The 12410-nt window shown below is 40.2% G+C and overlaps 1 protein-coding gene across 1 annotated transcript in view; it reads right to left on the bottom strand.

Annotated features, from left to right (window-relative positions):
* Positions 1-12410, bottom strand: part of LOC122328832 (utrophin-like) — a 167864-nt gene that overhangs the window by 129755 nt on the left and 25699 nt on the right. Inside the window, exons 9-17 of the mRNA XM_043224832.1 lie at positions 11830-11981; positions 6648-6848; positions 4379-4560; positions 4150-4300; positions 2000-2119; positions 1363-1464; positions 638-745; positions 299-478; positions 37-215 (exon numbers count right to left, since the gene is read on the bottom strand). Coding sequence (XP_043080767.1) covers positions 37-215; positions 299-478; positions 638-745; positions 1363-1464; positions 2000-2119; positions 4150-4300; positions 4379-4560; positions 6648-6848; positions 11830-11981 — 1375 coding nt within the window. The remainder of the gene's footprint in view (positions 1-36; positions 216-298; positions 479-637; positions 746-1362; positions 1465-1999; positions 2120-4149; positions 4301-4378; positions 4561-6647; positions 6849-11829; positions 11982-12410) is intronic.

Genomic DNA, 12410 nt, shown 5'->3' with positions numbered 1-12410 from the left:
GGTTTTTTTAACAAGGAAGCGGTATGTTTGTCGTACAGTCTCCTGAGCTCGCCGTCTGTGTCAAGATGTCGTCTTTTTGGTGGGGCGGGCGGAGGTAGCTCTCGGTCGCTGCTGGTGAAGGTTTGCTCTATCCGTGTTGATACTGTTGTGACTGTCTCCGTGAACACTTTCTCTTGTACCTGGGGCGTCCCAGGCATGGACACCGCTTCGGTTACCTGGAAACAAACAGATGCTTGGAATCAATGTCCTATCAAAAGCTGATTAGAACTAACAAACACGTGAGATGCATTTATCTGACTTGGCTGGAGCAGTCCTCTAGTTTTTGGACCAGGTTGTCCCAGCGTTGGGTCAGCAGGTCTGTGTCTGCTTCGATTCTCTGAGCTGCGGCTGGACTGTTTAAAAGCTCTGTCACATCCTGTCCAGCATCTGACAGGGCAGTCAGGGCCCTCCGCTTCTGGGCCATATCCTCCTTAAGACTCTGCAAAGCAAAGCTCTTGTCAAGCTGATAGTATTTTACAATCTTAAAATCACAATGATTCATGTTCTTGGAACATTGATTATTTAAACATATCTAAAACTATAAGCAAGTATTGAAAATCTTGAAAAAATATGAAGTGATATATCTTTGTCTACTCACAGCTAATCTGCGGACGCTGGCATTTATTTCACTGGGGTCTTTAAAATCACTGGTCTGAACTTCACTCAACGCCTTCTCCTCATCTGCCAGCCATGATCCAAATAAACTCTGAATGGACGAGAAGAAAGTTGATTTTCAGTAGCAAAAGTGCTTCATCGTTCATACGTTGCCTCAAAAATAATCAAACCACCCTCGCTTACACATTACTTCAGCATAAAAAGCGTTAATTTAATGTAACGTCATAGACGATATCCTCTGATTTACATCACAGTTCAGTTTGCAGACTGACGGAAGTGGTCCAGTCATGGGAAGTGTGGAAATAAGATTGTGTGCACTCTACACTAATGATGTAATGGGTCAATGGTAATGGTATCTGTAAGTCATAAAACGGCATAATTGAATCTCACCCTTTCCCAGAAAGCAGCCTAAATTGTTAAAATAGCAATCTGACCCTTAAATGCATTCACTGAACAGTCCAAGATAAGAGCACAATACAATGGGGCCCAAAACAGACCCCTGAGGCACACCTCTGATTATTTTTTTTTAGCCAGAAGCTTTAATTTCAGGTTTGTGCTGGATGAAAATAATTTTACGAATGGGCAAAAACAAGCATATTTGAGTACTCAAACATTACAGAAATTGATCATGTTTTGCAATTATTTGCGCGATTCAAAATTTTGTGAATTGTTGCGATGGAATGTTGGATTTTTGGTATCAGGCCCGACCTGGTCATCAAGCAACCGCTGCCACACCAGTTGAATTTCCTCAAGTTTGTTCCAGCGCTCCTCCGTCCAGCGACACACTGCCGCCCAGCGCTCTCCCAGCGACTGTGAAGAACAGAAGGAAAAACAAAAGAGGGAAAGTTATTCACCGAATGACTTTTCACACACTTTTACAGCCTCTGGGAGAGTCAAATGTCCGTTCAGTTCCAAGTTTCTCGCTGTGCTGCATCCAATGAATTCTCAAGACTGGGTCCAACATTAATAGATCGCATTCCTTAGAGGAGGTATCAGAGAAGGCATGGAAAACAGCTTGCTTTTATTACCTTTGGACTTCAGGTAAAAAAAGAACCTTACTGTAAAAGTAATCATTTACTGCATTCAACGTAACAATCACCTTGCTCACCACCACATCGTAGCGTACTTTCCTTTTAAAACAGTATAGAGGTCCTTACAGATAGCAAGAACGAACCTTATGAGAGAGTTTTTATCAAAACACAAACACCGTTACGTGATTTATTTGAACACTTTATATGGTGATATACGAAAATTAGTGCTTGAGATACACTAGCTGACACTTAAAGATTTCATGATTACAGTCATTTTGACGCAACAAATAAAAAGCCAGCACGTTGTCCTCTACCTGCAGTTGTTCCTCCAGGGCAGCGGTGGCGCTCTCCCCGCTGTTCTCATCCACGACCACGACCATGTGCGTGAGAGAGTTCACCTTTACCTGCTCCACCTCCAGATCATTCTGCAAAACCTGAGGAAACATCAGTCAAAGGGGGTCAAAAGGTTAAGTGATGATCTAAAGCACACTTTAAGATTCTTAATTTACCCAGAAAGAGGAAACACACATTTATTAAGACAAAATTACCAAACACCATATTATTATCTGAAATTACAGTAATAATTCATGATTCATCACAACGGTGATTTATTTTATTAATTTATTTATACAGGAAATAGAACTAGAAGCTGAAATGTGAAAATAACATCATAATCTAAAAGCCTTTAATCGCGTGTAATTCAAAATATCGGTTTCGTTTTGTTAATTATATGTTCATTTTAGGACAAATTTGCCCAGAGGATGATTTTAACAGGCTTCTCCAAATGAGTTTGATGCAATGTCATTCGGGGCAGATATTTTTTGTCAAGTACGAAAGCATACATGTGCGTGTCTCCGTAACTAACGTGAAAGCGCTAGGACGATATCTTCCTATGAGACTGCGCGGCTCCTGAATGTAAGCATGCGTGTGGGAGCCAACCCGTGTGTGTTCTCCATTCGCTAACTGAACAAACACACAGAGGTCGTGTTTGCCCCTCGTTCACTGGGGCGTGCGCTGATTTGCTTATTCATTCTTCTCGCGATCTCCCTCCCTCTCGCTCTCCTTTCAGCATTCACGATAAATTCACATCGGGGATCAGAAAGAGAAAGCGGTTTTGCGAACAGGTTGCGTACACAGACGGGATCTCTGATGAGAGTCATTCATTAACTACTCAAGTCTCCTCGGGAACATTTTATTGCTCGGAGGTTTCTATTTTAGGAGACTTTATCAAAACCCGGCATAAACTTTGTCTCATGCGTTTTCTTTTCACGTTTCTTGGGAAGAATTTTCTACAATCTATCAATTGTGATCAAGTTCCGCTCTAAAGATGGTTTACATTCCGGCTCTGAAATCTGAGTTCGTAATCATTTATAAATCAATAACCCAACTGTGGGGTTTGGAAACACAGATTTGAAAAGGGATATGGCTTTATGTGTGCTGACACCAGTTCACCCATCCAATTAATATTTTTTTAGCGCAAATTAGTCGATTGATAAGGTTTGACCCCAGCATCTTGTCGTCATCACAACGTGGAAGGGTATCTGTGTAATAGGGGTACAGTGAACCAGTGGTTTTCCTCACAGTTTGGGTAAAATTAGAGTTGTGCACGGGTTGCGTTCTTTTTTTCCCCCAATGGTTGTTTTGAGTAAAAGTGTCCTATTAAGCATGATGCTAATGTCAGCTCTAATGCAGGTGCAGTTGTTTTGTTTTGTTGTATGATAATGTTTATTGGGATTGAAGCGACGTGGCTTGGTAAATGTTTTGTATAATGGTAAATGCCAGTGTAATAATTCAGCTAATAATGGCTAATTATGTCTCATACCTGGCGGAGGCGTGAAAGGTTCTGTTTCCTTAAACTAGTTTATCATGAATTTCTTTAATTCGACACATTTACAGGTAAATCCTAGTATTTTAAATACTTTATCGTGACTAATCACGGTCTACGACTGGCACTTTCTATGACTGTAATTAACGTGATTACATTTTTAATTGACTGACAGCACTAATAATAGTAATAATCCGCACCTAATCAGCACCGCTCCAGTCCATCAATTAACATCTTGTGAAGTGTAATGAGTTTTAACGGTTTTAACTGGAACCGGTGCTTCCAGATGAAATTTCTCCATCGAAAAAGTCATTGAGAAAGATGCACAGATCAGATATTAAGGATTATGGACTTGTGGGCTTATGTATTTGGCTTCCTAAGATGTTAGCTGATGGACTGGAGTGGTGTGGATTTATTGTGATATTTTTATCAGCTGTTTGGACTCTCATTCTGACGGCACCCATTCATGGATGAGCTAATGACAAAATGCTACTTTCTCAACTCATCCAGTCATCTTCAGAAGGTCTGAGAGCGAGTAGATGTTCATCATATTTTTGGGTTAACTATTCCATAAACGTTTCGAAAGTGTAATTTTGTGATGCATCACAATGTACCACGAGAATCAAACGCTTCTCTTACTTTATGCTGCTCTATTTGGGTCAGATATCCCTCCATGTCTCCTGCCATTGGCTCTTTCTCCATCTTACGGATCCGCCCCTCCGTCTGCGTCAGCCAGTCAGAGAGCTGCTGGAGCTGCTGCTGCTGAAGGTCCATCAGAACTTCATGAAGTCTGAAGACAGAGGAGAGATGACAAATTCAAGCGCACTCTTCGAGCAGAAGGCTTCAGTAGGAATGCGCGCGTCCAGACCTGGACTGACGGTCCATGCTGGCGACCCGAAGGTTCTCCCAGCGGGAGTTGAGCAGCGTCATCTGCTCTCGGATCTCATCCTCCTCTTCCTCACTCAGGTTGCCTTGAGCGATCAGCTGGTTTCCCGCCTGTAAGACGTTCCCCACGCTGCTCTGGTGGGCTGTCAACTCCATCATAAACGCCTGGGAGGCAAACGACACATCAGTTACCAGGATGGCTACAAACCACCTTCTCAGATGTCTTAGAGTACAATTTAAAGCTCTAAAAAGCTTTAAATATGCCATATGGAATGTTTTAAGATAAACGCTTTTTATTTAAGAAACCCAGTAGCTTTTTAGATGAAGACATGGGAACAGTTAAGTTTTATAATAAAATGCACTGGCATTAATGAATGCTTAACTGAAAATCAACAAATTAATGCTGTAAAAAACTCTGTTCAATGTTTTAAAAATAAATCTGCTTAATTCTTCTACGATTCAGTTTTTTTATTTTACCTTTTTTTTTTTGATTTTTTAAATTTTACTGAACATTAAATGATTTATTACAATTTTAACAAAAAATGGCCCAAGGATTTTGTGATTTCTGAAAAGAAATAAAAGCATTTTTTTAATGTAATCAGTCTACTAAAATGTATTAAAATAAAACAAATAAATAAATGCACAAGAACAGAGGTTTACTGATTATTTGCAAGCGATGCTAAAATATTTCTGCAAACTTTTATTTTGGTGGTTTGCCATGAAGCTCTGATTTAGAAAGTGTATTTGATGGTAGCTTTTTTTTTGACTCATGTAGTGGAAGAATATGCTCCACTCGTTCACACAGTATGTAATAATCTATTCTCAAAACTATGAAAAAAGACGACTGACGTGATAAACCATTAGCACATGATCTCTGTACTTTCGAGTGGATCCAGAGCACAGAGACAAACGGGTTCAAGCTCCAGGAAAAGCCCAGTGCTCAGAGGATCTCCAGAGCTTCCCCGTATTTGCCTTGTATTTGTTTCTGCATCAGTGCCTCATATTAGCCTTCACTTTCTGACAGGAATGTAAACCTCACCCTCCCGCTCTGGATCCATCACTCAGGACTGAGTTTATGCGCCCCGGCTCTGCTGTCTGTCAGAGTTCTCTCCGCCTCACAGAATTCCTCGCATTCCTGGCGTGTTCGGAGCATGTTCTCCGACAGGACGGGAACACGGGACATGCTAACGCTTAAAGTGCTCAGGTCAATCAGAAAGAGCAGCGATGGGGGGTTTCATGGTGTGAGGAACCACACCGAAATCCTACTTCAATACCTCCTCTTCAATCAACAACTACCAAAACTCAGGTCAGACATTCAGACATCTTTAACTGATATGACTTATGGTTTTCATGAGCCAATAATCAAAACAATATAATAAAAAAAAAACACTATAAGACGTATAGTGTATTCAAGTCGTCTATAACTATAAGCTTAACTGATATTCTGGGACAACATCCTAAATCATGTTTGTAGAATGCTAATTTATGCTAACAATGTGCTAATCATGTTAGCAGCACGTGCTAAATCACGCTAAAAACATGCAGAAAAAAATATAAATACGCTTAATCACATGTTAAAACATGCTAGAAACGGATCAAAATATGCTAAATTGTGTTAGCAAAATTCTAAAACATTCTCGTAACGTGATATACATGCTAGCAACATAAAACAGCATGTTCGCATGGACCGTTTCCGGTTTCCACAGTCGGCAGACGTGAGAGAAAAGTGCTTATGTTTGAAATGGATATTTATCGCTCAAAAAAGAGTGAATTCGCTACGGGGGGCCCTTATTAACCCCCCGGGAGCCGTGTGAGAGATGTTTTATAACGATTACGCGCACGTTATTTCTAAACTGAATACAGCTACCACCCATTTAAGCCCATTCAAAGGCTCGAAGGGGTCTACAGAATATCTAACAGAACTCAGATCGTATTCGTCTGACAGAAGAAAGTCACATACACCTAGGATGCCTCAAAGGTGAGTCAAGGATGGGACAATTTTCATTTTCGGGCGAACCAACCCTTTGAAATAACTTCTTAAACATTTTTTGCATTTCTTCAGACTGAGTAAAACCTTTAAAGCCATTTCAAACTTTCGAACAAAGCTTTGTCAAGCCAACATCAAAAGTCTGTTAATCTTTGTTTTCCCATTTTTAACAATCGCAGTAATGCTATATTGTTACGAGTAATTATATTCAAGAAAGAGATTAGGTGGTGAATGCTAACAATGTTTATGCCGTGTTGGCATGCACCTCGTGTGTGTGGAACTGGTCTTTGACCTCCTCCACGTCGTCGGACACGTCGTCCTGCATGTGCAGCGTGTCTTCGGCCGACAGCAGCCAGGTGAGCACCTCCTCCAGCGTGATCTGATACGTGTCCAGACTGACCTCCGCGTCCACCTCCATCAGCTCCGGCCGGGAGCTGCTCACCTCCTCCGGGTCTCCAGCCGAACCCTGCACAGCGACACGGAGTTCAGCAACGCCTCTATATAAATGTCATAAAAACATTTAAGAGTTCGGGAAGGGTTTCACAGACAGCCGAGTCTTCGTGAGTTTCAGGAAATGCGTATATTGTGGCAGGTTGAGAGACATCAGTGGCATGTTTTTAAAAGATGATGAGCATCACACTGATGAACTCTCAAAGGGAAGTGAAGGAGACTTTTAAGAACCTTTTATACGGCACTGCGTCCATGTAGAAACTCAATCAACAACTGAAAATGTAAAACTTCTTAAGAAGGCTGTGATTTTAACTACCTGTTCGGTTTACAATGCTGAAACCAATATAATACTACATTTACAAAAGACACAATAAATAATAATAATCATAATAATAATAATAAATAAATACAAAACCACACACTGTGGGAAAAAACAGACAAAACATGTTAAGAATTTAATTCGACTTGTATATTTCACTTTAAAAAAAATAATTGTGCATCATAGTAGTGTACTTCCATTTTAATTTTGTGGTCGGCAAGATTTGTAAAGATTTTTTTTTTTTTTAAAGTAGTCTCAATTTAAAATAAATTGTTCTCAATTCGAATGCATTGTAAAGTGGCATTTTCTTTCATTATTATCAAACTAGAAAACGTTTTTTATTTGTTTTTATTTATTTCTTTGCTGGATTCTATGATGAACAGTACGTTCAAAAGAACGGTATTTATTTGAAATAGAAATATGATCTGTTGACATTCCTCTATTGCAAATAACTGCTACTCTTTTGAACTTTTGATTCAAAGAATCCTGAAAAAGTTCCCACAACAATATTTCCCACATGATCCTTCAGAAACCATTGAATATGTTGATGTTCTCCTCAAGAACCACTTGATTACTGTGAAAATAGTTTCTGTGGAAAACTAATATTTTATGAATAAAAATGACAAATTAGGTTCACGAGAGTATTATATACAAGTGTTTTACGTGTTTTTTAAGAACTAAAATGAACTTCATCGCGGTAATGAGAATCTGGGGTTGAAGACCTCAAGCTTTATCGTTTAAAACGCAATTCCTTTTCATCATGTGTGTTTTGATTTCGTGATGAACGTCGACTTGGACGTGTCCGCTGAGACTCGCTGGGCATCTGTCGTGAACCTAGCGTGCCATCACGGAAAACACCATGTAAAGAAACCATTCCAAGAGCCACAGGAAAAAGCCATTACTGGAGTTCAAGTGTCGAAACAAGAAGATGTGCAGGAACTATCAGACCTGGCACGTGTTCTCCGCTGACGAAGCAGCCCGGCAGGTCACGTGATATCGTTCACATTCTCGGATGTTTATGTCCCACGCCTTAAAAACTGACAGCTTTTCTAAACCCGGCGACCTACATTCCTCAGCGCGCCCATGACGGAAAAGTCACAGCTCACTGATAAGAGTGAAACGCTAATCGGCCGCTAATTGTGCGAGTCTGACGGAAACAGAAGAAGGTTTTTCTTTGTGACGAGAGCGCCATTGTGCTGTACGATAAAAGAGACGGAATCAGGTAATGAACCCATCTGATGTGAAATCTTACATCGGGGAGCAAAAACGGCACCACACCCCAGAACTCTGGGGAAAAATGTGCATCAGAAGAGAGATTGAAGTAAGGACAATAGAAAGAAGCTTAGACTAATAGCTCCAATACAAAGGCAACACTGCTCTGGGGAGCGTGACGTGAACTTTGCAGTAGACGATGTTATTACCATGGTAACGTATCCAAAAAAACGTAGCATGACCATAAAATCATGTCACTAGATTTGGCTTGGAGGAAAGAGTGTCTAAAAGTGTCTAAATACAACACTCTGAAGATGTTATTACCAGAGTACATAGTCATTTTTGGTAATTTTCGGTTGGTGAGCGTGGAATAAAATCATTGGCTACTTTAATCTAGGGCTGTTTGAAGAAATCAACGGACAATCATCATTTCAAAAGGCTGCAAAAGCTCATTTTAACAGAGCTCCCACAACGAGAGGGCATTTAAACTCTGTTAACGGTAGCCACCGAGTCCTCAAACAAGGCTTTGTTCCTTGAATAAATGCACAGAGAACGGCCCTCATCTGGAGGAGAAGGTCATCTGATGAAAATATTCTGCAGGAATTCCCAACTGCATCCCACGTGCTGGAAAAAAAAAAAAAAAAAAAGCTCTTCTCTCCGTTTCACTGTAAAGCGGTGTGTGTGCTTGGAGGGCGGCGAGCGAAGCTGGAATAAGCAGCACTGAAATATTTGTGGTCTGACAGATGCTAGAACCACCCAAACGCCCCACAGCGTCCCAGCAGATGCCCGCATCCACCCTACATATACAGCAGTGAACGTGAGGCCGTGAATCCCCCGCATTATCATTCCAGACACGCTCGTGTCAGGACGAGCCAATAAGACGCAAGATTATGAAGACATTCGTGGTTTAAGCCTTCATTCAAGCCTTCATTGATTCATTCGAACACGACTGCGGTCAATCCAGACCAGCAGCTTTGGTAATTAAAGAGTTAAAGGTTCATCACTGTAACCTGTCAGACATGCATTAGTTTTCCTGCGCAGATGCAGCTGATGAGAAATGTATAAGCGCACACACATACAGTAAATATCTAGAACAAGTGTATTTACGAGTATATAATTATATTCTAATATTTCGTATTATATATAAATATATTTACCATATAAACCTAACACATTTTTCATGAATATATGTATTTGTATATATATATATATATATATATATATATATATATATATATATATATATATATATATATATATATATATATATATATATATGGATACAATAAATCGCAATTACTTGTTTCATAAAATATCACCACTATATTTTTTCAATGTAAAATTAAAAATAGTTTCCGAACATTAATCCAGCAATTATTTTAGTTTAAATGAACACAGTGTTGCTCTGAAACATGCTTTTGAATTTAATTAAATGTAATAAATTGGATAAAATCTCAACCTATGCTATAAGATACAGGCCTATCACATTAAGCCCTATTCATTTAATTGTTCGCTCCTCGGCGAAACAACCCAAAACTAATGCGCTGTGACTGTACCACATCAAATAATAACACCCGGGTATCTTAATACAAACTAAAAAGTCTGCACCTACTCTTTCACATTTTGGAACAATGCAAACAAGTCATCAAAACTATGAAATACTGGGTAAAAAGCACAGCATCGTGATGCTAGCATGTTAGCGTGGTTGTGGACATGGTATTCACATGATAAATGCACATAAAAGCATGCTGCATGTAAAAAAAACACGCTCCTTTTATACACGGCTATGCAAAAGTGTGAGAGAATCCACCCATCTGCATGCGCGCACGATATATATACACCGCACAACTGCATGACTCACTCTTACCAGTGAAAGCAGAAGGCAGAGAGGAAGAGAGAGAAAGAGAGAGAGAATAAAGGAAACTGGTAGAAGTGGAGTCATTTATTGGCACTAAAGTGTGATGCCCATTTTCCACAGGCACTTCCTCATCAGAAAACACCAGAACAACAACAACCGCTTTTAAGCGCCCCATCGCGCGCGTTCTGCACACGTCTGCGCTCGATGAAAAGCTGCGCATACGTCTGCGTGAAGTCATGCTTTCCTCTGGAGTTCACAAGAGAGGCCGTGTGTTAAATATATCTGCGTGTAACGCTTCGTTACGACGTGCCCATCTGAACGGTTAAAACCCATACCTCCCATTTGCCAGCGGGACCGTCGATGCTAGCCGAGTTTATAAACACAGACTCATTAGACAGATGCGTGAAAGTGTTTGTGGTTGCTCGGGCACTAACGGTTTCAGCATTAAGAGGATTTATGCTAATGTCTACAAGCGTCGCGTCTGCTAACGTCTGATTTCAGTTGACGGACCACCAGTTGATCTGGTTGTAAATTAAATCAACGCTGCTAACATTATTACACCGTTTCGACTGTGTGGGCTGCATTTTAAAGTAGTAGATTCGTCTGCGATGTGAAAACAAAAAGTTTTTAGCGTTCTTGTTATAAAGCAAGATTAGCATGTGTGCTTCACAGAGAAGGCTTGGTCAAAGTTTGCATTCAAGATGGCGCCAACAACTGTGTATTAAAAACTAGTTCAGGCTCATTAAAAAGGCAGTATTTCAAACAATACTTGAGTGCACCATGTATTTTTATGCTTATTTGTGCATCATAGTGTTAGCTTAGCGACATGCTAATACCGGGCTCTACTGAAATCAACTGCGATTCAAATTTCTTGCGTATTTGGAGGAACGCATCTTCCTAACAGCAGAAATTAAGCTTGTCGGTGGAGGAAGCCAATAAAACCGACACTATAGTGGATCCATAAACGCAACTTTTATTAATAAAACTTTCATAACGAAAAATGAACCACAAACTAAGCACTCGTTTTAAGCACTCGGAAAAGGCAAGGCTATAACCAAAAAATTAAATGTTTAATATATGCAAATTTGTGTGTTTTATTTAATGAAATAATAAACTACAAAACTTGGATTGTTTTAGCCTTCTTTTTTTAAATTCATTCTGCTCATCAAAGTTTAAGTTTAATAATTGACTTTGTCATTGAAGCGCTGCTGATGACGTTTTTGTTCATTTACAATTTTTGCAGCTAAAAAATAAATTTAACCTCAACCCCATTAACACACCGCCTCCTGAAACTTTTGTCCGTAATAAAAAAATAAAAATACTTTGGAGTGTGTAATGACCTTAATATCGAACCTTGAGCATTCGTTTTGTCTACACCTCTACTGTCCGCTGTAACGCATTTAGCATTTTTGAGCACCACCAACACGTAGTTTTACATTACAGTAGTAAAAACTGGCTTCACATCACAAGAGAAGCTTAAAACCATCTACAGAAGGGACAAAACTTCAATCCATCCAGTTTTGGATTGTGACCGCTTCGGCTGGAAGAGCAATCCGAGACGGTTAACGAACTAAAGCGCGTGTCTTTTGGGGTAACTAGCGCACTTACGGCGTGTCCATCCTCGTGCTCCACCTTATAACGTCTGGGCAGCGTCTCCACCTCTCTGATGTCATCTATCGTGATGTCATTGGGAAACACAGCAAAGAGTGAGGTCACGTACATGATGATGGACTTCTTATCCGGTAACTGCACCGCCACATCTGAGAGAGAAACACACAGAGAGAGAGAGAGAGAGAGAGGATGAATATGAATATGGGTGTGTGTGTGTTTATGGAGTTCTTTGTGAGGCCCCTCTGATTAGTTATGGCTCATGTGAACTTGTGTTCAGGAAAAGCCATGTAATCCAATCAAGTCCAGATGATTAGTCTCAGGATCTGGGCTCTGGAATGTGCTGGACACCGGTTTGTTGACTGGCATTGTTTCGTTGGTGCTATTCCCTGCTTCAGGCACAAACACCAAACTGGAGATCTCCAAACAAGGCCAGCATCATGTCAGCTGAGGATAATGGTCGGGAACGCTAAAGATACAAAATTCTGCCGGCAAAAATTTACTTACTAATTTGCACAAAGAATCAAAAATGTGGATTAGCGTGATCATCAAACTGATGGGCGGCTCATTGTCTGCCATTA

The sequence above is a fragment of the Puntigrus tetrazona genome, chromosome 23 (assembly GCF_018831695.1).
Source record: "Puntigrus tetrazona isolate hp1 chromosome 23, ASM1883169v1, whole genome shotgun sequence".
Classification (NCBI taxonomy): Eukaryota; Metazoa; Chordata; class Actinopteri; order Cypriniformes; family Cyprinidae; genus Puntigrus; species Puntigrus tetrazona.
This window is presented reverse-complemented; position numbering and strand designations above follow the sequence as displayed.